At 42.6% G+C, this 27,701-nt stretch overlaps 1 protein-coding gene across 2 annotated transcripts in view; it reads left to right on the forward strand.

The window, feature by feature from the left end:
- The window catches only part of LOC111957531 (glutamate receptor ionotropic, delta-2), a 705,651-nt gene that overhangs the window by 616,883 nt on the left and 61,067 nt on the right, over window positions 1-27,701 (forward strand). For both annotated transcript variants that reach the window (XR_011474713.1, XM_023978383.2), the window contains exons 10-11: window positions 3,722-3,860; window positions 15,961-16,156. Coding sequence is in view for 1 of the 2 variants with exons in the window: in XM_023978383.2 (XP_023834151.1) it covers window positions 3,722-3,860; window positions 15,961-16,156 (335 nt within the window). In the remaining variant the exon portion in view is untranslated. The remainder of the gene's footprint in view (window positions 1-3,721; window positions 3,861-15,960; window positions 16,157-27,701) is intronic.

Here is a 27,701-nt window from a genome sequence, read left to right on the forward strand (position 1 = left end):
CAAGGGCTGTATTTGTCATCTTTTTTTTGAGTTTTTCACCTGTTTACTGCCAACCAAAGAATGGTAAATAAAAGACAAACAACTGATTCCATGGCTGTTTTGAGTGAAATCCAGTTAAAATTCATGTGGAGGACTGTCCTTTTCAAGGGGGAATTGCACAAGAAAGAGGTCAAAACTTGACATGTTAGTCTGTGTTTCAGACAACATGACTACTGAGGTAGTGTTAGTCTGGTGTTTCAGACAACATGACTACTGAGGTAGTATTAGTCTGGTGTTTCAGACAACATGACTTCTGAAAGTAGTGTTAGTCTGGTGTTTCAGACAACATGACTACTGAGTAAGTATTAGTCTGGTGTTTCAGACAACATGACTTTCTAAAGTAGTGTAGTCTGTGTTTCAGACAACATGACTACTGAGGTAGTATAGTCTGGTGTTTCAGACAACATGACTTCTAAATAGTGTTAGTCTGGTGTTTCAGACAACATGACCACTGAGGTAGTATTAGTCTGGTGTTTCAGACAACATGACTTCTAAAGTAGTGTTAGTCTGATGTTCCAGTCCCAGACAACATGACTGCTAAGGTAGCAGTAGCGGTAGTGGTGTTGAGAGGCAGTGCTCAGCCAGTTAGGCAGCAGCAGGCTCTACGTCGGTCGGCTCACTGACCTTGGACTGATTGGCATTTTCTTCCCCTCCCTGAGAGAGTTAGGAGCAGAATAGCCTCTCCAGTTGCCCTTAGAGAAATGTACAAGCATTCCAACAGCCGTGAAGGGTTCTTGACAGTGTTTCATGGCTTTTTCTCTTTGATTGGAAATCCACTCTGGGCTGAGTGTCCTGCCTGCACTGGCAGGACTGCCTGGCGGAACTTAAAGGGCCCTTTTTAGTGAGATGCGGACTCCTTGACTGGCAGACTGATCAGCTGACAGTCAAAAACAGCCATTCTCTGACCTTGGACTCACTTGTGGCTGTGGGAGAAAAAAAATTCTAAGCTAGCCCTGTGGACTGAGGTTGCCTGAAACCAAGCTCACTCACTCTGGGCAAACATGTTGAAGCCTTGAGGGCATGACTTTGATCACTGCCTTCACTGTGTATTAGGTTGGAGCTGAGTTTAACAAATCAACCCATGTGTTCTTGCTATTTTCCTAGATGGACCTGCAGCAGTGTCTCTTTCTCACTCTTTCTCTCTCTCTCACCCCATCCTCCCTCTTTATCTCTCTTCTTATCTTCCCCCCACACTCTCCTTGTCTAAACGCATTTGTGGATTAGAAACGTGGTGCTGCTTACAGAATGATTTGTGTGAATGTATGTGCATGTATATGTATGTTTGCAAAGGAATGAAACGAAGGAGGGTGGAAGGGAGAGAGAGAGAGAGAGAGTGAGCTGGGTGGAGTAGCAGTGAGGAGTATGATTTCCATTTCCAGCCAGGCTAGGGGCAACAAAGGCAGGCAAGGAGAACCTGGTCAAAATGGAGCAGCTGATTTGATGTGCATAGCAGGGTGGCTTTGAACCGAGTCGCAGGACTCCCTAATAAAAGTTGCATTACACTCTGGCTCATTTTCTAAAGATCAACATGCTACAGCCGAGAAAATGGGATGCAATCAGCTTCAACTACATCCTCCCATAGCAATCTCTCTCTCCATGCCAGGCTTTATCTTCAGGGGAGAGCTTTTCTCACTCACGCTGAGATTCCACCAAATAGTCTCCCTCTCTCTTGTGCTGTCCATCTGAATCGTCTCGGTGTTATTCTAGTGTAATGGACAAGCATATCTGCACTCTTTGGCCATGTGAACGCAAAGGGCTTTCACGTGAGACCGTTATGATCCAGATGGATTACATTCACATTAATTCTCTATGTAGAACACTGTCCTTTCTACTGCCACATTTGGACCCAACAGTCCGGCTAGGTCAACTGTACAGCAACAGGCACTTTGTTTACAAAACTCAACATAAGCAATCAATGTTCTAGTGGAAATTGTATTTTGGACAATGTTACATCCATCACACATTGTTATGTATACATTTGAGCAGCATGTCTATGAAGAAACCACCTATTCTGAAGTTCTGTTGGATGACGTCCCAGGTCAGGACCACTCAGAATACTTTCACAATCAAAGAACGGTCTCTAGCAGATCAATTTACATCCCTTTTTCCTAATGTGACTGCCCCTACCGGATGTCTTAATACTGTAATATGTTACTGTCTAGATATGGTTGACGATTCCTTTATTTTCTGTCAGAAATGATGGATGGGGTCCATAAAATGTATCATGTTGTGTCCCTCCAAAATGTTTTTTACTGATATTCACATGGCATACAATGAAACTGAAATACATGGATATTACAATACATTAACAATAATACATTCACGTTGAAATCACAAGTGAAATTCATGACAATGTGTACATTCAGGGCACTCTGAGGGGCCATACTTGCGAACACTAGTAAAAGCTCAAGGTCAAGTTCAAGCATCAACCAATCAGACAAGCATCGGGAAAACGCAGTGAAATCCTTGACATTTGGAAAATAATGAACAAGTGGATGGGCATGACCGATATTGTCCTGCTCAGTACCTACGGTTCTAGGATATTGCAATCTATATAAAAAAAAAAACATCCTTTCTGCAAATTCAAGACTCTCAAAAGGTTGAAGTTTGCTGTGAAAAGTCCTGAATTACAGTACCAGTCAAAAGTTTAGACACACCAGGTTTTTCCTACATTGTAGAATAATAGTGAAAACATCAAAGCTATGAAATAACACATATGGAATCATGTAGTAACCAAAAAAATGTTAAACAAATCAAAATATCTTTTATATTTGAGATTCTTCAAAGTAGCCACACTTTGTCTTGATGACAGCTTTGCACACTCTCAACCAGTTTCACCTGGAATGCTTTTTTTTAAGCAGTTCACACATATGCTGAGCGGAAGCACTTATTTACTCAAGTGTTTCCAATATTTTGGCAGTTACCTATACAACATTATAGCCTACTTATCATATGTGTTTTATGAAAGCCTAACATACAGTCAAAGCACATAAGAATATTCAAACTACTCTACAATAGCAACACCATTTTAACAGAACACAAATAGTATTCAGGCTATATGAGCTCATGTCAACTGGAAATTTTATTCATAAGACAGATTAACCCAGAGGGCAGCACTGGATAGAATGGGTGTCAAATATTTTATTGAGTCTTCGCTGAAGGGATTGAAATGACTGGCACTTATTCCACATGCGAGCACAATGATCTGCGAGCTACAAGGATAAATTAGGCACATTTGTAACAGGCTTCAATAAAGGTGAGGCTGAAGCTCTACAGATCCATCATGGAGCTACAGTTGTCTTTCCCAGGAAGAGGCTCCCCTCTCCCTCCCATCTGCAGTGCAAAGTAAAGGTTTTGCATTAATACAGATAACAAACCGGTGTGCCTTAGTCCTGACTGGCCTGTCTGCCTGGCTGGGGAAATACACACTCTACATAGAGCATACATTTGTCTCTTTATGAAAATGCAAAAAATGGAAGAAAACTATATTATATTGTCGAGTTGCACTGGAAAGTCTGCCTTTGTGGGTCGTAATATGTTGTCATGTGTGGAAATTTGTATACCTGACATCACAAATTAAGTTCCTTTGGAGAAATGTAATAATTTTATTTTCTCATGCCCATCCATACCTGCCATTTGGCTGACATTTTTCTTTTCTCTCTCGTCCTGGTCTTGTTATCAGGTGGTGAGGTTCCGTATACCACCCTGGCCACGAGGATGATGATGGGGGTATGGTGGCTCTTTGCTTTGATCGTCATCTCCTCCTACACGGCCAACCTGGCTGCCTTCCTCACCATCAGCCGCATCGAGAACTCCATCCAGTAAGTAACTGACACATCACCGCTCAGGGTGAAGTTTCCCCTAGGTACAAATCTAGGATCAGCTTTCCCTCCCCCAATCCTAACCAAAACCATTCGTGGGGACAATTTAAAACTGACCCAAGATCAGCTTCTAGGGGCAACTTCATCCTTCACCCCACAAAACCTCTGTCTTCATGTTTTAGTGAAACCTGTCACACTGTACCAGAAACAGTTTACAGGCCCAGGTTGAGAAAATGAAGTGGGGGAAATACTTTACATTTTAATTGGGACTAGACTATTGGTTCCAAATTAGTGTGGTTTATTCAATCCACATGCTAGATAGACATTGTGTTATGAATTTGTGGTAATGTACATTCGTACATGTTTGTGAAATTGACATTCAACTGAGGACCTTATGTCAAGGCTTTCAGACAGTAAGTGTGTGCATTGTGTCTTCTGGCTAGTTCTCATTGTAGCAATTATTATGGAAGATCAAACTGATGCACAAGACAGACACACATACAGTAGGTATACCTGTACCCAGACACATACATTTAAGATTAGGGAGGATAATAATTGGTTTATGAGCATGGCCTTATTTCAATTACAACCTAGCATACGAATGAACGTTTACAGCGTAGGTGCACAGGTTGAGAGAAAAATGTGAGTAATCAAGGTGACAGACAGACACATTCAATACCGCCTTGCACACTCTTGCCTGCATCTAGCTGATCTAGGATGTAATCATTAGTCCAAACAGTTGCAAACGAGAGTTTCTATTGGACAAATTCAGGTATGTTTATGCCCGTTTTGTTCCGTTCGCTTCCATTTAAGATTTTTTTTAACAGAATCGGCAGAATGAATGCACCCTGATCACCTGCAAACAGAGTTCACTTTCCTAGCAGCCACATGCTAGGAAATCACTTTGCTCGTTGTGTAATTCCTTCTCTCATCTACGCTCTCTCCCCCTTTCACCTTTTCCCTTCGCTTGTGGACTTCAATGCACAACACAATAGCTCTCTGTGACAAGGCGAAAAAACCTTTCCAAGCCAAACCTTCATACCATCACCGCTAACCGCTATACACAGCCTACATCATTGTCACCATATTAGCTAATGTCATAGTAAACATTGCTACTAGAACTAACACGTTAGTAAACCCACTACAATCATGCAGTACAGTGTACAGCAAGCAGTTCAGCAGTTACTCTCTGTTTCAAAAGTGCGAAAAAAAATCCCCTGGCCCTGATGATCTAGACCCCCGCTTCCTACACCTAGCTGCAGACATCATTGCTCCCCCTTAACATGTATTTTTAACCTCACGCTTGATGTTAAGGAAATGGTCCAAGTTATGGAAATCTGCTTTTGTACTGCCTCTCCTGAAAGGTGGAGATCCTTCGCTACTTGACAACTATCGACCCATATCAAAAATTGTCTGTACTGTCTAAGGTACTGGAGTCCTTAGTTAGTAGGCAGCTGAAGACCTACCTCCAAGAAAACAACATCTTAAATTAATTGCAATCAGGTTTTAGGTCTGGCCAAATTACCTATCAAATCATACACAATGTATAATGGCGGATGGTTGTAAAGTCCATAGAGTTGTGCTCAGGTGTTCCGCAAGGCTCCATTTTGGGCCCACTGTTGTTCAGTTTGCATATCATCAACATTGGGGATCATATTGAAATAGCGGATGTTCATTTTTATGCAGATGATATTGTTCTTTATTCAAGTGGTAGTAGTTTCTCTTTTGCTTTTGAAAATGCCCAAAGAGCATTGAACATTCTACAACAGAATCTGTATGATTTAAAGCTGGTTCTATCAAGGTAAGACCCAAGTGCAGAATGTGTGAAGTAACAATGTTTATTGTAACAACCAGGGCAGGCAAACGATAGGTCGAGGCAGGCAGGGGTCGATAATCCTGAGTAGGAGCAAAGGTACAGGACGGCAGGCAGGCTCGGGGTCAGGGACAGGCAGAGTTCAGTAATCCAGAGGTGGAGCAAAGGTACAGGAGGGAAGGCAGGCAAGGGTCAAAAACCAGGAGGACGAGAAAAAGAGAGGCTGGGAAAAGACAGGAGCTGACAGGACAAAAGCTGGTAAGCTTGACAAACAAGATGACCTGGCACAGACAGATAAAAAACACAGGTATAAATACCCAGAGAATAAGTGGGACACCTGGAGGGGGTGGAGACAAGCACAAGGACAGGTGAAACAAATCAGGGCGTGACATGTTCTGAATTTGGGTAAGACAAAATGCATGGTATTTTCAAATGCCAGGCATGTTACTAATCATGTCATTGCTACATTGACTGGACATACTATAGAGCAAGTCAAAGTGTACAAATATTTGGGTGTGTGGGTTGATGATAAGCTGAGCTTCACTGTTCATGTGGAGAACTTGATAAGAAACTCAAGCTGAGGCAAAAGGCTTGTTTTTCTCTGGAGGCCAGGAAGGAGCTGGTACGATGTACATTACTGGCGGTTTTAGATTTTAGTGATGTTAAATAAATAGGCCATAGTGGCAAAATAATTACGATTTAGCATTAATACTGGAGTGATAGATGTGCAGATGATGATGTGCAGGTAGAGATACTGGGGTGAAAAAGAGCAAGAGAATAAATAACAATATGGGGATGAGGTAGTTGGGTGTGCTATTAACAGATTGGCTGTGTACAGTTACAGTGATCGGTAAGCTGCTCTGACAGCTGATGCTTAAAGTTAGAGAGGGAGATATAAGAATCCAGCGTCAGTGATTTTTGCAATTCGTTCTAGTCATTGGCAGCAGAAAACTGGAAGGAAAGGCGTCCAAAGGAAGTGTTGGCTTTGGGGATGACCAGTGAAATATACCTGCTGGAGCGCGTGCTACGGGTGGGTGCTGCTATGGTGACCAGTGAGCTGAGGTAAGGTGGGGCTTTACCTAGCATAGACTTATAGATGACCAGTGGGTTTGGCGACGAAAATGTAGTGAGGGCCAGCCAACGAGAGCATACAGGTCGCAGTGGTGGGTAGTATATGGGGCTTTGGTGACAAAACGGTTGGCACTGTGATAGGCTACGTCCAGTTTGCTGAGTAGAGTGTTGGAGGCTATTTTGTAAATGACACCACAGAAGTCAAGGATCGGTAGGATAGACAGTTTTACGAGGGTATGTTTGGCAGTATGAGTGAAGGAGGCTTTGTTGCGAAATAGGAAGCCGATTCTAGATTTCATTTTGGATTGGAGATGCTTAATATGAGTCTGGAAGGAGAGTTTACAGTCTAACCAGACACCTAAGTATTTGTAGTTGTCCACATATTCTAAGTCAGAACCATCCAGAGTAGTGATGCTAGTCGGGCCGGGAGTGTGCGGGTATCTATCGGTTTGAAGAGCATGCACTTAGTTTTCTTGCATTTAAAGGCCTCGGAAGGAGTGTTGTATGGCATTGAAGCTCGTTTGGAGGTTTGTTAGCACAGTGTCCAAAGAAAGGCCAGATGTATGCAGAATGGTGTCGTCTGCGAAGAGGTGTGATCAGAGAATCACCAGCAGCATCATTGATACAGTTGAAGTCGGATGTTTACATACACTTAGGTTGGTCATTAAAACTCGTTTTTCAACCACTCCATAAATTTCTTGTAGTTTTGGCAAGTCAGTTAGGACATCTATTTTTCCAACAATTGTTTACAGCAGATTATTTCACTTATAATTCATTGTATCACAATTCCATTGGGTCAGAAGTTTACATACATTAAGTTGACTGTGCCTTTAAACAGCTTGGAAATTTCAGAAAATTATGTCATGGCTTTAGTAGCGTCTGATAGGCTAATTGACATCATTTGAGTCAATTGGAGAGGTGTACCTGTGGATGTATTTCAAGGCCTACCTTCGAACTCAGTGCCTCTTTGCTTGAAATCATGGGAAAATCAAAAGAAATCAGCCAAGACCACAGAAAAGAATTGTAGACCTCCACAAGTCTGGTTCATCCTTGGGAGCAATTTCCAAAACTCCTGAAGGTACCACGTTCATCTGTACAAACAATAGTACGACGCAGTATAACACAATGGGACCATGCAGCTGTCATACGCTCGAGGAAGGAGACGCATTCTGTCTCCTAGAGATGAACGTACTTTGGTGCGAGAAGTGCGAATCAATCCCAGAACAACAGCAAAGGACCTTGTACAAGATGCTGGAGGAAACAGGTACAAAAGTATACAGTGGGGCAAAAAAGTATTTAGTCAGCCACCAATTGTGCAAGTTCTCCCACTTAAAAAGATGAGAGAGGCCTGTAATTTTCATCATAGGTACACTTCAACTGTGACAGACAAAATGGAAAAAAAAATCCAGAAAATCACATTGTAGGATTTTTAATGAATTTATTTGCAAATTATGGTGGAAATAAAGTATTTGGTCAATAACAAACAAGCAAGATTTCTGGCTCTCATAGACCTGTAACTTCTTCTTTAAGAGGCTCCTCTGTCCTCCACTCGTTACCTGTATTAATGGCACCTGTTTGAACTTGTTATCAGTATAAAAGACACCTGTCCCAAACCTCAAACAGTCACACTCCAAACTCCACTATGGCCAAGACCAAAGAGCTGTCAAAAGACACCAGAAACAAAATTGTAGACCTACACCAGGCTGGGAAGACTGAATCTGCAATAGGTAAGCAGCTTGGTTTGAAGAAATCAACTGTGGGAGCACTTATTAGGAAATGGAAGACATACAAGACCACTGATAATCTCCCTCGATCTGGGGCTCCACGCAAGATCTCACCCCGTGGGGTCAAAATGATCACAAGAACGGTGAGCAAAAATCCCAGAACCACACGGGGGGACCTAGTGAATGACCTGCAGAGAGCTGGGACCAAAGTAAACAAAGCCTACCATCAGTAACACACTACCGCCAGGGACTCAAATCCTGCAGTGCCAGATTGTCCCCCTGCTTAAGCCAGTACTATGTCCAGACCCGTCTGAAGTTTGCTAGAGAGCATTTGGATGACCAGAAGAAGATTGGGAGAATGTCATATGGTCAGATGAAACCAAAATATAACTTTTTTGGTAAAAACCAACTCGTCGTGTTTGGAGGACAAGAATGCTGAGTTGCATCCAAAGAACACCATCACTACTGTGAAGCATGGGGGTGGAAACATCATGCTTTGGGGCTGTTTTTTCTGCAAAGGACCAGGACGACTGATCCGTGTAAGGGAAAGAATGAATGGGGCCATGTATCGTGAGATTTTGAGTGAAAACCTCCTTCCATCAGCAAGGGCATTGAAGATGAAACGTGGCTGGGTCTTTCAGCATGACAATGATCCCAAACACACCGCCCGGGAAATGAAGGAGTGGCTTCGTAAGAAGCATTTCAAGGTCCTGGAGTGGCCTAGCCAGTCTCCAGATCTCAACCCCATAGAAAATCTTTGGAGGGAGTTGAAAGTCCGTGTTGCCAGCAACAGCCCCAAAACATCACTGCTCTAGAGGAGATCTGCATGGAGAATGGGCCAAAATACCAGCAACAGTGTGTGAAAACCTTGTGAAGACTTACAGAAAACGTTTGACCTCTGTCATTGCCAACAAAGGGTAATATAACAAAGTATTTGAGAGATAAACTTTTGTATATTGAGCGATTAATACTTATTTTCCACCATAATTTGCAAATAAATTCATAAAAAATCCTACAATGTGATTTTCAGGATTTTTTTTTCTCATTTTGTCTGTCATAGTTGAAGTGTACCTATGATGAAAATTACAGGCCTCTCTCATCTTTTTAAGTGGGAGAACTTGCACAATTGGTGGCTGACTAAATACTTTTTTGCCCCACTGTATATCCACAGTAAAACAAGTCCTATATTGACATAACCTGAAAGGCCGCTCAGCAAGGAAGAAGCCACTGATCCAAAACCGCCATAAAAAATGCCAGACTACGGTTTGCAACTGTACATGGGGACAAAGATCGTACTTTTTGGAGAAATGTCCTCTGGTCTGATGAAATAAAAATAGAACTGTTTGGCCAGAATGACCATCGCTATGTTTGGAGGAAAAAGGGTGAGGCTTGCAAGCCGAAGAACACCATCTCAACCGTGAAGCATGGGGGTGGCAGCATCATGTTGTGGGGGTGCTTTGCTGCAGGAGGGACTGGTGCACTTCACAAAATAGATGGCATCATGAGGTAGGAAAATTATGTGGATATATTAAAGCAACATCTCAAGACATCAGTCAGGAAGTTAAAGCTTGGTCACAAATGGGTCTTACAAATGGACAATGACCCCAAGCATACTTCCAAAGTTGTGGCAAAATGGCTTAAGAACAACAAAGTCAAGGTATTGGAGTGGCCATCACATGACCTCAATCCTATAGAACATTTGTGGGCAGAACTGAAAAAGCGTGTGCGAACAAGGAGGCCTACAAACTTGACTCAGTTACACCAGCTCTGTCAGGAGGAATGGGCAAAAATTCACCCAACTTATTGTGGGAAGCTTGTGGAAAGATGCCTGAAACGTTTGACCCAAGTTAAACAATTTAAAGGCAATGCTACCAAATACTAATTGAGCATATGTAAACTTCTGACCCACTGGGAATGTGATGAAAGAAATTAAAGATGAAATAAATCATTCTCTCTACGATTATTCGAACATTTCACATTCTTAAAACAAAGTGGTGATCGTAACTGACCTAAGACAGGGAATTTTTACTAAAATTAAATGTCAGGAATTGTGAAAAACTGAGTTTAAATGTATTTGGCTAAGGTGTATGTAAACTACCGACTAAAACTGTATATACAGAGAAAAGAGTCGGCCCGAGAATTGAACCCTGTGGTACCCCCATAGAGACTGCCAGAGGTCTGGACAACAGGCCCTCCGATTTGACACACTGAACTCCCAGCACTGCAGGGAGTGCTGAGATGTTGGCCGGGGTCGGGGTAGCCAGGTGGAAAGCATGGCCAGCCGTAGAAAAATCCTTATTGAAATTATCGATAATCGTAGATTTATCGGTGGTGACAGTGTTTCCTATCCTCAGTGCAGTGGGCAGCTGGGAGGAGGTGCTCTTTTTCTCCAAGGACTTTACTGTGTCCCAAAACTTTTTGGAATTAATGCTACAGGATGCAAATTTCTGTTTGAAAAAGCTAGCCTTAGCTTTCCTAACTGACTGAGTATATTGGTTCCTGACTTCCCTGAAAAGTTGCATATCGCGGGGGCTATTCAATGCTAATGCAGAACGCCACAGGATGTTTTTATGCTGGTCAAGGGCAGTCAAGTCTGGAGTGAACCAAGGGCTATATCCTGTCTTAGTTCTACATTTTTTGAAAGGGGCATGCTTATTTAAGACAGTGAGGAAAGCACTTTTAAAGAGCAACCAGGCATCCTCTACCAACGGGATGAGGTCAATATCCTTCCAGGATTCCCGGGCCAGGTCGTTTAGAAAGGCCTGCTCGCAGAAGTGTTTTAGGGAGCGTTTGACAGTGATGAGGGGTGGTCGTTTTACATTGGACCCATAACGGACGCAGGCAATGAGGCAGTGATCGCTGAGATCCTGGTTGAAAACAGCAGAGGTGTATTTAGAGGGCAAGTTGGTCAGGATGATATCTAAGAGGGTGCCCATGTTTACGGATTTAGTGTTGTACCTGGTAGGTTCATTGATCATTTGTGTGAGATTGAGGGCATCTACCTTAGATTGTAGGACGGCCGGGGTGTTAAGCATGTCCCAGTTTAGGTCACCTAAAGGATATATATGCAGGCCTCAACCACTACCCTTAGAGCACTTGATTCAGTATATCATGCTGCCCTCAGATTCATTACAAATCAAAAACATCTAACACATCATTGTGATCTCTATCTACAGTGCTGTTGGCTGGTCGTCATTGACCTTGCGTAGGCTTAAACACTGGTATACACTGATTTATAAGGCCATACTGGGTAAAATGTAATTTTATCTCGTTTCTTTTTTAATCATGTCTGTAAATAAATATCAATTACGGTCCCATTCTCATTTGCTTTTAACAGTACCAAGAATTAGAACAGGTCATGGAAGAAATAGTTTTAGTTACTCAGCTCCATGGTCCTGGAATTCTCTCCTGAACATTTTAAAATTTGATGATCTAGTCTCTTTGGTGGAGTTTAAACACTTGATCGATGTAAATATCATAGAAGAGTGTAATTGTCTTTAGGACAGCTGTTTTTTAGTCAAGACATTTGTGTTTTTTTAACGTAATATGTAATTGTTGTACTGTATGTGTGTCTATAGTTTTGTATAATGTTGTGTACGTTTTATCGGTTTTTGTCTGAAACTTTGTTCCCACTGCTGCTATTGGACCAGGTCTCTGAAAAAGAGATGTTATCTGAATGAGAAAAACCTGTATAAATAAAGGTTAAATTAAACAATAAAAAAAGTTAACTTGGAAGAGTTCCAATGATGGATAGCCATAACCATCTAACTAACACAGTATCCCTCTCTGTTTGAGCCAGTTGCTTGAGTAGACTAAACTAGCTAGCTGCATTCGCTAGCTAAGTAAGTGAAAGTGAGAAAAAAAACTACCAAATATAGCTCTCTCACTCTCTCTTGCGTCTCCTTCATTTTTGAAGAGATAATTTGTTAAAAACTGTTAAACTATTGTCTTTCTCTCTCTTCGAGTCAACTACTCACCACATTTTATGCACTGCAGTTCTAACTAGCTGTAGCTTATGCTTTCAGTACTAGATTCACTCTCTGATACTTTGATTTGGTGGACAAGATGTCAGTTCATGCTACAAGAGCTCTGATAGGTTGGAGGACGTCCTCCGCAAGTTGTCATAATTACTGTGTAAGTCTATTGAAGGGATGAGAACCATGAGCCTTCTAGGTTTTGTATTGAAGTCAGATGTCCTCCAGCTTTTCGTCCTCCAGCTATACCATGGTGCTACCACAGAGAGTGTAGTTGTGGCTACTGTAGACCTTGTGTTTTGATAAATTTTGATAAATTATTTGATGACGTGAATATATATCGTTTTATCTAGAACTGATAACTTTTTAAATGTTTCGCTGTTTTTATGAAATTCACTGAGGAGGATGGTCCCCACCCTTCCTGCTGTGAGGAGCCTCCATTGCCTCACACTGCAGTTGACGGAGTGTGTATAAATTAATCCACGTGGGAATATACATTCATAGCACTGCTCACTGCTCTCTCTAGCACTCTCTGTATCAATCAGGCAGTCTGCTGTTTCTGGAGAGATGGAGTGTCTGTCTGGGAAGAAGCCACATGGGCACATCCCCTCTCTAGGGGCCAGTGAGGGCCCTCTGTTTTTAATTTCCTGTGTGGCACAAATCAGATCTATCATCCTGTGGGTGACGTCACTCTCCCGGGCACAACGGGTAACTGGTTTACGAGGACTCCACGGTGGACTCTACAGTGTTTTAGGAGGATGAAACTCTGTGCACTGTGCCCACGCTGAAGGAAGACTAGAGCAGATCTGAGGGAGTGTGTGTGAGTTGTGGCAGGTAGAGGGGCACCGAGTCAACAGTTAGGAACCTTCTTCAACACCACATCCCACACCACGTCGATGGACATTGCATGTCTTTCCTAAGCCTTGTCTCTGTTTGCCGTCTCGTCGTCATCATTTGTTTGCTCCCCTCACGGTGCCACGCCTAAATCCCCACCGCTCATTTGGCAAATCAGATTCCGGAATGCCTAGCAGTAGTATGTTAATTGTGCTCTAGCGAGAATATCTCATCTCCCTGCTCCATCTCGCTGAAGAAGGTTAGGGAAATAAAGAGAGAGGGAGAGAGAGTGGGAACGCCCCCCCCCCCCTTTCCCTTTTTTGTTTTGTTTTTGCATGAGATGTCATTAATGAGTCCTTCTCAGATTGCTCCGTTCTACTTCTATGCAGCTAATTAGGATTTCCATAAATTTCAATGTATTATCTTTAATGTGTAGACTCTTCTGGGATCATTACTGCAATAATTAGAGCCTAAACTTCACACCCAGGGGCCTGTTGTTTGAAAGAGGAGAGATGTGCTACCTCAGACAGGAAACCCTCAAGATTTATGGAATGTGAATTCGAGATGGGAGGGGGAAAAGGGAAACAAACTCTGATCTTGTAATTAGATGGTCTGTAATCTGATAAAAGTTTGATTACCATTCTTGCACCGAGTTTGGAAAGTGGATCTCTTGGATCTCTACCCTCTTTAGTCCTTACACACATTTCAATCTGTTTCTATCCACAGATAAGGAGGGTCATATAGATAGTATTTTAATAGTGCTCTGCTACGGTGTGTCAGTGCAGCCAGTAAAGCTGAATGGCTTGACACAGTGACAAGAAAAAGAGACCGATTTCTTTTGTATTAATACTCCAAGGTTGAGTTTTGTGGATGATTGTTTTTGTTAGATAGTGTTGCGAATCCTTTAGGGGGAGATTGGAGGACAGTGGAGCTGAAGCAGCAGAGCTGGTAGGAACAGAATGTGTGAACAGTGAAAAGATAGGAGTCGGCGGACATTGTGGGCGGATTGATCGAAGAGGAGAGATGGAGGACTGAGGATTGGGCTTAGAAAAAGGAAAGAGAGGAGAGCGCACCCGTTTAGAGCGAAAGGAGATGGAGTGGAAGGATGAGCATAAGGATGGAGGGATGGATTGACGGAGGGTGTGTGTGTGTGTGTGTGTGTGGTGGGTGTGTGTGTGTGTGTTGTGTGTGTGTGTGCCTGCGTGTGTGTGTGTGCCTGCGTGTGTCTGCGTGTGTGTGTGTGTGTGTGCTGTCTGTGTGTGTGTGTGTGCCTGCGTGTGTGTGTGTGTGTGCCTGCGTGTGTGTGTGTGCCTGCGTGTGTGTGTTGGGGAATTGGGCAAACACCTGCTTTGTCAGGGACAACATTAGACATTTAAGGGGCTGTCAATGTGTCTTTGAGTGTCATGAAAAGCGCTACACGAATACCAATGTATTCTTAGTAAACACCAATAAACCTACAGTGACACATCACACACGTGGCTTCACAAGGTGAGGGACATGTTTGAGAGAGGGGTGTATTCATTAGTGCCACGCTGTAGACAACATTTTGCATGGACAGCATTTTGCAACTAAAGTGTGTAGATAAACAATCCCGGTCTTCCTCTCTGTTTCTCCCTTTTTCTTTTCTGTTTGATTTCTAACACCCTGCTGAACAGGTATTTAGTTGTTTTGACCCTTTTCAAAAGTGGTGCACTACATAGGAATAGGTTGCCATTTGGACACAAGCATAAGTCTACCTTAGTCTACGATCCTCCACCCACCCCACATCACTCTCCCTATATCCCCATGCCCACACATTATTTAAGGAGAATTTCCCCTTCAAAGAGAATGCAAATTGAGACACGGGACGTCAAAACGTGGAAGAGGAAGTAGTAAAATTAAGGCAAGATTAATTGACAGCAATAAAAGATTAACATTTGGCAGCCAGGTTCATTAAAACCTCAAAGAGGGTTCAAAGTAGCTGCAGAGAGGCAGGGGGAGTAGTGTGGGGGGGGGGGTGACAGTATGCTGATGTAACGATATTCAATTAATGAATTCTCCAGTAAACTCGTCGTGTGATTGTACTTACTTACTTTGGAGTTCTCTTTTACCGGACTAAATCTGTCCCCCCCAAAAAACAGTCTTGATAACAACAGAAGTGTAACAATACTGACTGCGATGCAATTGTTGTTCTCCTAGTCACATCGGCAGCTTGTGTTGAAGCAATTTGACAAACAAACAGTAATTAGTCCCAGTAATGGTTTTCTATTACAGTTATAAATGGTGAGTGTTTGAATACTTATCAAACCGTAGCATTGTAATTAAAATACCTTCATTTCCCTGGAGGTGGTGATGGTATGAGAGTGATTTTATTACATTCCTCTATTATTCCCCTTTTAGTTGAACTACAAGGAGCTTCTTGCCAGTTGATTGGCTGGCTTACCCTTAACTATATTCAGGTTATTAACTCAGCGCTGACAAAACAACTATTTGTTTAACTAATGTGTGTGTGTGTGTGTGTGTGTGTGTGTGTACTTTTCTGTTGTGTGTGCGTGCGTGTGTCCCTCTATGCATACTGTAGGTGAATGGGTTTGGAGTGTGATTATTTGCACGTGTGTCTATCATTCCACATCATCGTCATGTTGTATCTTTGTACATGTTGAACTACATTTCCCCTAACCTCCCCCTCCTGTATTTGTCTATAGGTCTCTCCAGGACCTGTCCAAGCAGACAGAGTTGCCCTACGGGACGGTGTTGGACTCAGCTGTGTACGAGCAGGTGCGCAGTAAGGCCATGAACCCCTTTGAAAGGGACCCCATGTACTCCCAGATGTGGCGTATGATCAACCGCACCGGAGGGGCCGACAACAACGTGGAGGAGTCCAAGGAGGGCATCCGCAAGGTAGGTGGCCATACTACACTAAACAAAACACCCCCATTATCATGCAATAGTGGGCGAGTCCAAGGAGGGCATCCTCAAGGTACCAGACTTCACATAGCCTGTGCCATTTCGCAGATGCTTTTATCCAAAACAGCGTACATTACAGTGAGCTCATACATTTTAGTATGTGTGAACCTGGGGGAATCTGGCTAACTAATGCAGGATGCTAGCACCATGCTCTTACCCACTAAGGCTCACAAGATCATGTGTGTTCTAACATTATTTAATATGCTGTGTCCTAGACCTCTTACTAGTCATGAGGGTTTCATAGGGTTTCATATACCGCACCTCTGGCTGGGTGACACGTGTGACGTGTTTTTACATGTGTTCCTTATTGTCAGTAGCTTGTTAAGCATTCATTTCTAAACAGCAACTACAGACTGAATACTAGCATGTGAGTCACGGAGAGAGTGAAAGGGAGGGAGAGCGAACGATAGATAGAGAGTGAGTGAGTGAGTGAGAGAGAGGAGGCTGTACTCTAGCTCTCTAAATGTTTCTTGTGAGATACATGTATGCATGGTTTAGTGCTCATTCCCCTAGATATTTACTTACTACCATAAGTGCCTAGTACTGGTACATAAATGCATCATTTGTAAGCCTCAATACACGTACAGTATATCCTCCCTGATGTTTTAATTCCTGAATTAGAGCTGACATAGGCTCCGTGTCCTAAATGGTACCCTATTCCCTATTTAATGCACTACTTTTGATGGGCCATGGTCTAAAGTAGTACACTAAACAGTATAGGGAGTAGGGTGCTATTTGGGACATACACGTGGTAACAGCAATTAAAGCAATGGTAAATGAGTGAAGTATGACTTCAAGTCTTCATCTCCTTGCCTTGAGGATTATTAGGGCTGAATATCTTATTAGTGGGTTTGGTTTCATGAATTAGTCAGCATTTTGTTGAGGTGATCAGCACTCCCAGGTGCTCAGATAAATATTGCATGACAGGGGTGTCACCCCCAGAGTAGCAGACAAGTACAACAACTGTGAAGCTTAATGCAGGCCACCACACCCACTGCGCTCTCTCTACCTGCCTCACTTTTTTTTCCCTTATTCCCCCACCCTCCCCCTCACTGGGCTGTAGGCTCAACGCCTCCCTCTAGTGTGATACTGGTGTCCCTGACTCTCTCCCTTGCAATGACAAGAATCGTTTTTTCCCCCCTTTCTTTAAAAAAAATATATAGTTTTTACATTTTGAAGCAGTATCTCTGAAAAGCAGTATCTTTTGTCTGAAGGTCCAGTGACTCCTGGAGCCATGAGTGCATACCTTCCTTATTGTATTTTATGCCTCTCTCTCCTGATCCATGTTTTGTTGGTTGGGTGTTGACAGTTGGATATTCCACACACTGTCAATACACCCCTCAGAATCACAGTCCCAGGCAGTATGGATTTTCTCCACCACACTTTTCAGATTGCAGTCATTGTAGCAGAATAATATGATCTGTCAGAGCCCCTGCGTTTCTTTTATCAGGAACATATAGCAGGACCCTGAAGGACAATCTTAGAGGTACCAATCTCTGCCACTTCAGTCAAAGCTCGGAACGTTCAATACTTTTTTAGGTTCCCCTCAAGCAGCATACCACCCTGCATCCAGCTGCTGGCTTACCTCAAGCTAAGCAGCGTTGGTCCTGGTCAGTCCCTAGATGGGAGACCAGATACTGCTGGAAGTGGTGTTGGAGGGTCAGTAGGGGACACTCTTTCCTCTTAAGATAATGTCCCAGGGCAGTGCAGGGGACATTGGCCAGCTTATGGTGCAGTCTTTCAGATGGGATGTTAATTGTGGTCATTTAAAATCCCATGGCACTTATCACAAGAGTAGGGGTGTTAACACGGTTGTCCTGGTTAAATTCCCAACCTGACCCCGTTCTATCATGGCCATCTAATCATCTCCTTCATTCTCACCTCTCCACCAATCATGCCAGCTTATGTGTAGTGAGCGTTCTGGCACAAAATGGTTGGCGTGCATCAACCAAGTGGGTGCCACACATTGGTGGTGGATAAGGTCAGTTTCCCCCTTACTATGTAAAAGCGCTTTGAGTAGGTAGAAAGGTGCACAGTGTATTCGGAAAGTATTCAGACCCCTTCCCCTTTTCCACATTTTGTTACGTTACAGCCTTATTAAATAAATAACCCATAATGACAAAGCGAAAATCGTTTTTTAGAAATGTTTCCAATTTCTAAAAAAACTAACAACAGAAATACCTTCTTTACATAATTATTCAGACCCTTTGCTATGAGAATCAAAATTGAGCTCAGGTGCATCCTGTTTCCATTGATCACGCTTGAGATGTTTCTACAACTTGATTGGAGTCCACCTGTGGTAAATTCAATTGACTGGACATGATTTGGAAAGACACACACCTGTCTATATATGGTCCCGCAATTGACAATGCATGTCAGAGCAAAAACCAAGCAATGAGGTCGAACGAATTTCCGTAACAGGATTGTGAGACAGGATTGTGTCGAGGCAGAGATCTGGGGAAGGGTACCAAAAAATGTCTGCAGCATTGAAAGTCCCCAAGAACACAGTTGCCTCCATCAATCTTAAATGGAAGTTTGGAACCACCAAGACTCTTCCTAGAGCTGGCCGCCCGGCCAAACTGAGCAATTGGGGGAGAAGGGCCTGGGTCAGGTAGGTGACCAAGAATCCGATGGTCATTTTGACAGAGCTCCAGAGTTTCTCTGTGGAGATGGGAGAACCTTCCAGAAGGATAACCATCTCTGCAGCGCTCCAGCAATTAGGCCTTTATGGTAGAGTGACCAGACAAATACCACTCCTCAGTAAAAGGCACATGACAGCCCGCTGGGAGTTTGCCAAAAGGCACCTAAAGGACTCTCAGACCATGAGAAAAAAGATTCTCTGGTCTGATGAAACCAAGATTAAACTATTTTAGCCTGAATGCCAAGCGTCACGTCTGGAGGAAACCTGGCACCATCCCTACGGTGAAGCATGGTGGTGGCAGCATCATGCTGTGGGGAAGTTTTTCTGCAGAATGGACTGGGAGACTAGTCGGGATCGAGGGAAAGATGAATGGAGCAAAGTACATAGAGATCTTTGATGAAAACCTGCTCCAGAGCAGGACCTCAGACTGGGGTGAAGGTTCACATTCCAACAGGACAACAACCCTAAGCACACAGCCAAGACAACGCAGGAGTGCGTTCAGGACAAGTCTCTGAATGTCCTTGAGTGACCCAGCCAGAGCGCGGACTTGAAACCTGATCAAAAATCTCTGGAGAGACCTGAAAACAGCTGGGCAACGACACTCCCCATCCAATCTGACAGAGCTTGATAGGATCTGCAGAGGATAATGGAAGAAACTCTCCAAATACAGGTGTTCCGAGCTTATAGCGTTATACCCAAGAAGACTCGAGGCTGTAATCGCTGCCAAAGTTGCTTCAACAAAGTACTTAGTAAAGGGCCTGAATCCTTGTGTAAATGTGAAATTTCAGTTGTTTATTTATTTATAAAGTTACAAAAAAAATGTACAACCTGTTTTTGCATTGTCATTGTGGGGTATTGTGTGTAATTTGATAACGGGGGAAAAAACTATTTAATACATTTTAGAATAAGGCTCTAACATAACAAAATGTGTAAAAAGTCAAGGGGTCTGAATACTTTCCGAATGTAATGTAAATCTAATCCAAAATCTATTCTTGGAATCTTAGAAATATATTATTATTAGATTTTTCACATATTGTTGATATCATACCCATTTGACTATCAATCTTAAAATCCTTAAGAGTCAAAGTGGGGGGGGTACTAAGTTAACATATGGAATTGTTTTTAGATGGTCATACCAAGGATCATTTAGCTATTTCATTTAGAATTGAAAGACCCCATTGAAGGACCCCTTTAGGTATAAGAAAACCAAAAACTACTTCCATATATACTTCCATAAAAATGTTTAACTGGTACCGTGGTGCCTTCAGACGAGTTTTGTGAGGCTTGTTGGCGTCTGACATATACATGTTTGTGAGAGTCTCACCTTTCCATAGAGGGGTCATATTAGTTTGTAGGTTAACGTCTGGAGCGTTTCTGACGCCACAGATGTTTTTGTTAGAAGACGGCGAAACGCCTCCATTGGCGGATGCGGTGGATTGAGACGCAGCCAATGCAATGAAAATGTAGATCTCTAGCTTAAACAGAAGCAAACTACACGTAGCAAATGAACCATCCATTTTTTGTCGACCAAATTTGACACTCTCATTGAACTCCATATAAAAACTCCTTGCTTGGTGGGAGAGAAAAAGTAAAAACGCATCCTGCTGGAGGGAGACAGAGTTGGGTCCTCTTTCTTTACGTCTTCCACTCTGGCGGAAGTAAGCCATCGAGTGCGAGAGACTCATTGGAATGGAGACTAGAGCAGACACAGAAGTTTTGATTGAATAATCTCAAAAATGAAATATACATAAAACACTTTTTTGGTTACTACATGATTCCCCATGTGTTATTTCATAGTTTTGATGTCTTCACTATCATTCTACAATGTAGAAAATGGTCAAAATAAAGAAAAACCCTTGAATGAGTAGGTGTGTCCAAACTTTTGACTGGTACTGTATATAAAAGTCAAAAGTTTCGACACACCTACTCATTTCAGGGGCGCTCAAATGTGCGTCTGTTCAAAGTATCAACCCTTTACCTTGATGATAGCTTTGCACACTCTTGGCATTATCTCAACCAGCTTCATGAGGTAGTCACCTGGAATGCATTTCAATTAATAGGTGTGCCTTGTTCATAGTTCATTTGTGGAATTTCTTTCGTTGATGCGTTTGAGCCAATCAGTTGTGCTTTGACACAAGATAGCCCTATTAAGTCCATATTATGGCAAGAACAGCTCAAATAAGCAAAGAGAAATGTACGAAGCTGTCATCAAGGCAAAGGGTGGCTGCTTTGAAGAATTGCAAATATAAAATATATTTTGATTTGTTTAACACTTTTTTGTTACTACATGATTCCATATGTGTCATTTCATAGTTTTGATGTCTTCACTATTATTCTACAATGTAGAATAAGAAGATTTTACTGTAGTTTATTATATACTGTTGGGCTTTCAAGTATATCCTGACATAGTACTTTAATAGCATGGCTCCCATCACTGCTCATTGTCATGTGGCCGGAGGCCGAGGCTGTACGTTTTCTTTCACTACAGCAGTGTCCTCTAGAGAACTAAAATTGCCGTCGATTCCACATATGCATGCAGCTCTGTCTGGAATAACGAGAGTAGCTATGAAGATTATGCTAATAACCCAGGTAATGGTGAATCATCCTTCTGCTAGTTGGTTCTTTCTGGATGCAGGAGGAAATGGTCATGGCTCATCTCTGGAGAGATATAGAGGGTGAGGGAGGGAGGGATGGAGGGGGAGATGGAAGGTGTCTTTTGCTGACTACAAATGAGGTCGTCCTTCACACTGCAGTGCTAAAAGTGATCTCAGTCATTTTTCTCATTGTGCCGACTTCATTACCAAGGGCTTATATTGCAAACATGTCCCTCACACTTAAGAGAGAGGGACGGGGTAGATGGAGATAGAGAGGGGATGATAGATGTATAGATGGATAGATGGATAGACTACATGACCAAAGTATGTGGACACCTGCTCTTCGATCTCATAAAAAAAAGAATGGGCATCATGGAGTTTTATACCACTCCAGCCGACGCTTAGCATTGCGCATGGTGATTTTAGGCTTGTGTGGAGCTGCTCTGCCATGGAAACCCATTTCATGAAGCTCTCGACGAACAGTTCTTGTGCTGACATTGCTTCCAGAGGCATTTTGGAACTCGGTAGTGAGTGTTGCAACTGAGGACAGACGATTTTTACACACTATACACTTCAGCATTCGTTCAGTGAGCTTGTGTGGCCTACCACTTCATGGCTGAGCCGTTGTTGCTCCTAGACGTTTCCACTTCACATTAATAGCACTTACAGTTGACCGGGGCAGCTCTAGCAGGGCAGAAATTTGACGAACTGACTTGTTGGAAAGGTGGCATCCTATCATGGTGCCACGTTGAAAGTCACTGTGCTCTTCAGTAAGACCATTCTACTGCCAATGCTTGTCTATTGAGATTCATGGCTGTGTGCTCAATTTTATACACCTGTCAGCAACGGGTGTGGCTGAAATAGCCGAATCCACTAATTTAAAGGTGTGTCCATGTACTTTTGTATATAGGATAGGATAGGATAGGGTAGGGAGGGAGGGAGGTAGGGAGGTAGGGAGGGAGGGAGGGAGGAGGGAGGTAGAGTTGATAGAAGTGATAGAGTGGAGGAGGGAGAGGAAGAGAGAGCATGGGAGGGAGGGAGGGAGGGAGGGAGGGGGGGAGGGAGGGAGGGAGGTAGGTAGGTAGGTAGGTAGGTAGGTAGGTAGGTAGAGTGATAGAGTGGAGGAGGAGAGGAAGAGAGAGCAGGGAGGGAGGGAGGGAGGGAGGGAGGGAGGGAGGGAGGGAGGGGGAGGGAGGGAGGTCGGTCGGTCGGTCGGGTCGGTCGGTCGGTCGGTCGTCGGTCGGTAGGTAGAGTGATAGAGTGATAGAGTGATAGAGAGGAAGAGAGAGCATGGGAGAGTAATGGCAACAGTGGTGTGAATTACAGTCCAGAGTGTGAATTACACCATGATATTTGGGTGGGGGTCTCTGTATTGAGATGAGATTAATTTATATGGGCCTAATAATAAACTGTAAAAATGAATTACCTTAATGTGGCATGAACACAACTATTCATGAAAATGTGGAATGTTCGTCCACTCTAAAAATAGTTCCACAGATCCAAACTGCATGTACACTCATGCTATTTGATGAATGGAAATAGACATCTGTTACAAAAACACCAAAAGGTGTGCCTATTGTACAGATTACCAAACTAGCCTGTATCCCTGCACACTGACTCGGTACCGTGCCCCCTGTATATAGCCTAGTTATTCTTATTGTGTTACTTTTTATTATTACTTTTTATTTTAGCCTACTTGGTAAATATGTTTTTCTTCTTGAACTGCACTGTTGGTTAAAACTTTCTATGGCTGCAGGGGCAGTATTGAGTAGCTTGGAATGAAAGGTGCCCAGAGGTGCCCATAGTAAACTGCCTGCTCCTCAGTCCCAGTTGCTAATATATGCATATTATTATTGGTATTGGATAGAAAACACTCGGATGTTTCTCAAAACTGGTTGGATGATGTCTGTGAGTATAACAGAACTCATATGGCAGGCAAAAACCTGAAAAAAAATCCAAACAGAAAGTGGGAAATCTGAGGTTGGTCGATTTTTAACCAAGCCCCTATTTGAATACACAGTGGGATATGGATGAGTTTGCACTTCCTACGGCTTCCACTAGATGTCAACAGCCTGTAGAACCTTGTCTGATGCCTCTACTGTGAAGTGGGGCCGAAGGGACAGGAATTAGTCAGGTCTATCATGACCTGACCATGCTCTGACATGCGGTTCACATGAGAGGGAGCTCTGTTCCATCGCACATCTGAAGTCAATGTAATTCTCCGGTTGGAACGTTACTGAAGATTTATGTAAAAAACATTCTAAAGATTGATTCAATACATCGTTTAACATGTTTCTACTGATCTGTCATGGAACTTTTTGACATTTCGTCTGCTTTAAGTGAACGCGCTTCCTGACTTTGGATTTGTTTACCAAACACGCTAACAAAAATAGCTATTTGGACATAAATGATGGACATTACCGAACAAAACGAACATTTCTTGTGGGAGTCCTGGGAGTGCATTCCGACGAAGATCAGCAAAGGTAAGTGAAGACTTATAATGCTTTTTACGTTTTGTTGACTGCACAATTTGGCGGGTAACTGTATGGCTTCCTTTTGTGGCTGAATGCTGTTCTCAGATTATTGAATATTGTGCTTTTGCCGTAAAGCTTTTGAAATCTGACACAGCGGTTGCATTAAGAACAAGTGTATCTTTAATTCTATGTAAAACATGTATCTTTCATCAAAGTTTATGATGAGTATTTATGTTATTTGACGTGGCTCTCTGCAATTTCTCCGGATATTTTGGAGGCATTTCTGAACATGGCGCCAATGTAAACCGAGGTTTTTGGATATAAATATGAACTTTATCCAACAAAACATATATGTATTGTGTAACATGAAGTCCTATGAGTGTCATCTGATGAAGATCATCAAAGGTTAGTGATTAATTTTATCTCTATTTCTGCTTTTTGTGACTCCTGTCTTTGGCTGGAAAAATTACTGTGTTTTTCTGTGATTTTGCAGTGACCTAACATAATCGTTTGTGGTGCTTTCGCTGTAAAGCCTATTTGAAATCGGACACTTTGGTGGGATTAACAACAAGATTACTGGTATAAAATGGTATAAAATACATGTATGTTTGAGGAATTTTAATTATGAGATTTCTGTTGTTTGAATTTGGCGCCCTGCACTTTCACTGGCTGTTGTCATATCATCCCGTTAACGGGATTGCAGCCATAAGGGCTTGTAGTTAAGCATTTCATGGTAAAGTCTACACTTGTTGTTTTCGGTGCATGTGTCAAATACAGTTTGATTTCATTTGATTTGACATTCAGCGCTTGCCATTGATTAGGCCTACATTAACTGATGCATCTTGCTGACAAATGTACCTTTTTTGTGGCCTGAAACGTCGGGACAACTGAAATGGGGCTGAAACTGTCCCGGGAAAAACAGGATGGTCACTCTAACACACATGGTCAACTTACTAGACTAGGCTACAAAGTGTATTACCCTGAACTTCAAATAGGCCTTCCGTTAGCCAGTGATGTAGTTTAATTTAAAAAAAATAGGTCGTAAACTCCGATTGCTCGTCACGGTGAAAAAAGTACCGCTCCTTATACTTTCAACGCATTTTTTGGAACACGGTGGGTAAACAGCGTTTACTTGCATTTACCCTCCACTAGGTCTACACCACTGCTGGTAGCCTACCCTCTCAGCCAAGGCAATTTTAAACACATGAACACACGCAAAATAGGTAGTCTACATTCAATACAATAGATGAGTTGAATCAAAACGTGTCTTACACCCTAGTTCATGAGTTGTCCATAATTCGTGAGTTAATGCTTGGAGTCTTCACAGATCGTGTGACATCAAACACAACCTTTTATTTCTTTACATTAACGACATTTATGACAGTATTATTTTTCATTACTAAGCATTTAACAATTGAACTAACATGGAACTTAAACCTTTGTTTAGATCGTGGAATCGTGGACATATGTGCTATGCCTACAAAATGTGTCATTACGTTTCACTGTGAAAACAGTACTCATGGGCACTCAAATCCAAAATAATGAAGACCTATGCCATTGCAAAATCTAATATTTCTAACTGAAAGAGTCAACTAAAGGCCTACTGTTATGAACGTGTACTTGTTGGATGGATTGGATGTGCATTGGTGTCTAGCTGTAGGCTAGTTGTCTAGTGATATTGTCGACCATCATCAGCTGATCCAGGGAAAAAAAACTAATATTGATTGAAAATAGTAAAGCTAAATAAACAGTCTCCTACTTCCGGCCATGGATGGCACGGAGAACACCAGTAGTAAATGGTTTCATCCATGGTTTCATTGTGATATTTTATTTTCATATTTACCACTGTAAAACACATTAACCACTTCATTTTAAACAAATAGGAAAATAGTTCAATCAGCATTATTTTGTTGCATTTAGGGGAGATAACGTCTCATTATGGCTCCTCTGTAATTTGCACCATCGCTGAGTCTCTCTAGTGCCACTGCATAATTAAAGAAAAGAAAAGAGAAGCTAGAAGAAAAGATGCAAACAAAATAGTTTAGTCTTCACATTGTAAAAGCTCTTATTTACTTTATCTTTCTCAGACCCCCACCCACCCCAGTATGCTCATTAGTTTCTTGTCATATTGAAATATGTTAAACGTGGTGCAGTGAGAATGAGAGACATTGTTTACACCAGAGCATATCAATGAGCTGTTCTTCTCCTCTCTGCCTGTCTGTCTGTCTTCCACTGTGTGTGGTCTCTGTGCGGAGTGGCTCAGTGCTCCGAGACCCTCTCTAACACCTGTTTCACTGCCGGATGGCTCTCTTAAAACACACTGTGTGTGTGTGTGTGTGTGAGGGTTTGATTTGCTAACATCGCTTCGTCTGTGTACAGTCATTGATTCTGACGACGATAATACGTAGCCAGAAGTAAATAATGGATTATTGGGGATTCTGTCACCATGGGCCTTCCTACACAACTCAAGGTAAGGGTAATTCGACACAAATATATATTTTTGCATAAACTATCCCTTTAACCAAACTGAGTATGCTTTACAGTGTACTTTACTTTTGTAGGGGTTGAGTTCATCTCTAAAGCACTTAAAAGTCGCATTTCACGGTGATATGTAATTAGATTTCAATTAGATTTCAAAACCACAAACATAAATCGGTTCCGTCCTTTGATGCAGATAACAGTGTGCCTTTGTTATCCTGTCCCTCATAATACTAAGAGAGAGGATGGGAGAGAGGGAGGGAAGGGTCAGGGAGAATTTAGACTGAACATTGAAGGAGGAGTAGAGGGACAAATAAAAGACAAGACGGGCCCGAGAGAGTGTGCAGCTGTAGAGGGAGAGAAAGACAGAGGGAGAAAGAGACTGGCCTGCCTGCACTGATCTCACTCTCTGCTGATTGATTTAGTTCTGGGATGGTTGCTAGGCATCTGAAGGACTGGCTGTAAGTGAAAGAGAGAAAGAGCAAGAAAACAAGGGGGATGATATGGGGACAGGGCTAAGATAGTGAAATAATAAAGTGTGTGTGTGTGTGATTGAGTGAGTGAGAGTAAGAATGGGCTATGGCTGCATCGCCGTGGCCCCTGGGTCTGTTAAATAGCCTGATCTGTCATGACTTAACCGCATCCAGCCCTCGCCGCAGGAGTTTGTAATTATAGAAATGCATAATAAGAAAATCAATGAAAGAGCAGGGATGGAAATGGCAATTAGGGGTGGGGGTTTGGTAGGGGTGTTAGTGGGGGAGGTTGTATAATCTCCTGCAGCGAAGAAGAGGAGGCTGAGGGGCAGAGGGAGGAGTGATGTTAATTGATGGTGTATCGGGCTGACTTTTCATCTTCTTCCCTCTCTCCTCAGCTCCCCAGCCACCCTGTGTATACACTTGTCCTGGAGGAGACCTAAATATCATGGAGTGGGTGGTGGTGGTGGCGGTGGTGGAGGGGGATGTGCCGTCAGTCACGGATCCCAGTAATCTAAGATAACTTGAGCTTCAGCTCTTTTTCTAAAATAATGTGTTTCCACCGCAGAATACTGGCAGTACTGAGTCTATTGGGACTGATAATATGGATGCTGTATTTGAGAGTATTTTTGCATGTGGAAATGTTGAGATGCTACCGTGGTAAAAATGACGTGCAATGGATGTGTGAAACTATGTGCAGTTATTGTTCTCTTTACTCGGCACCCTTCGAGCAACAGTGTTAATGTTTGCAGTTTGAGCTAATGTTCTTTTGGACTCTCGCCCTGTTCGTTTAGCATTCTTTTCCCCTTCACAAAGGAC

Source organism: Salvelinus sp. IW2-2015, linkage group LG33 (assembly GCF_002910315.2).
Source record: "Salvelinus sp. IW2-2015 linkage group LG33, ASM291031v2, whole genome shotgun sequence".
NCBI lineage: Eukaryota > Metazoa > Chordata > Actinopteri > Salmoniformes > Salmonidae > Salvelinus > Salvelinus sp. IW2-2015.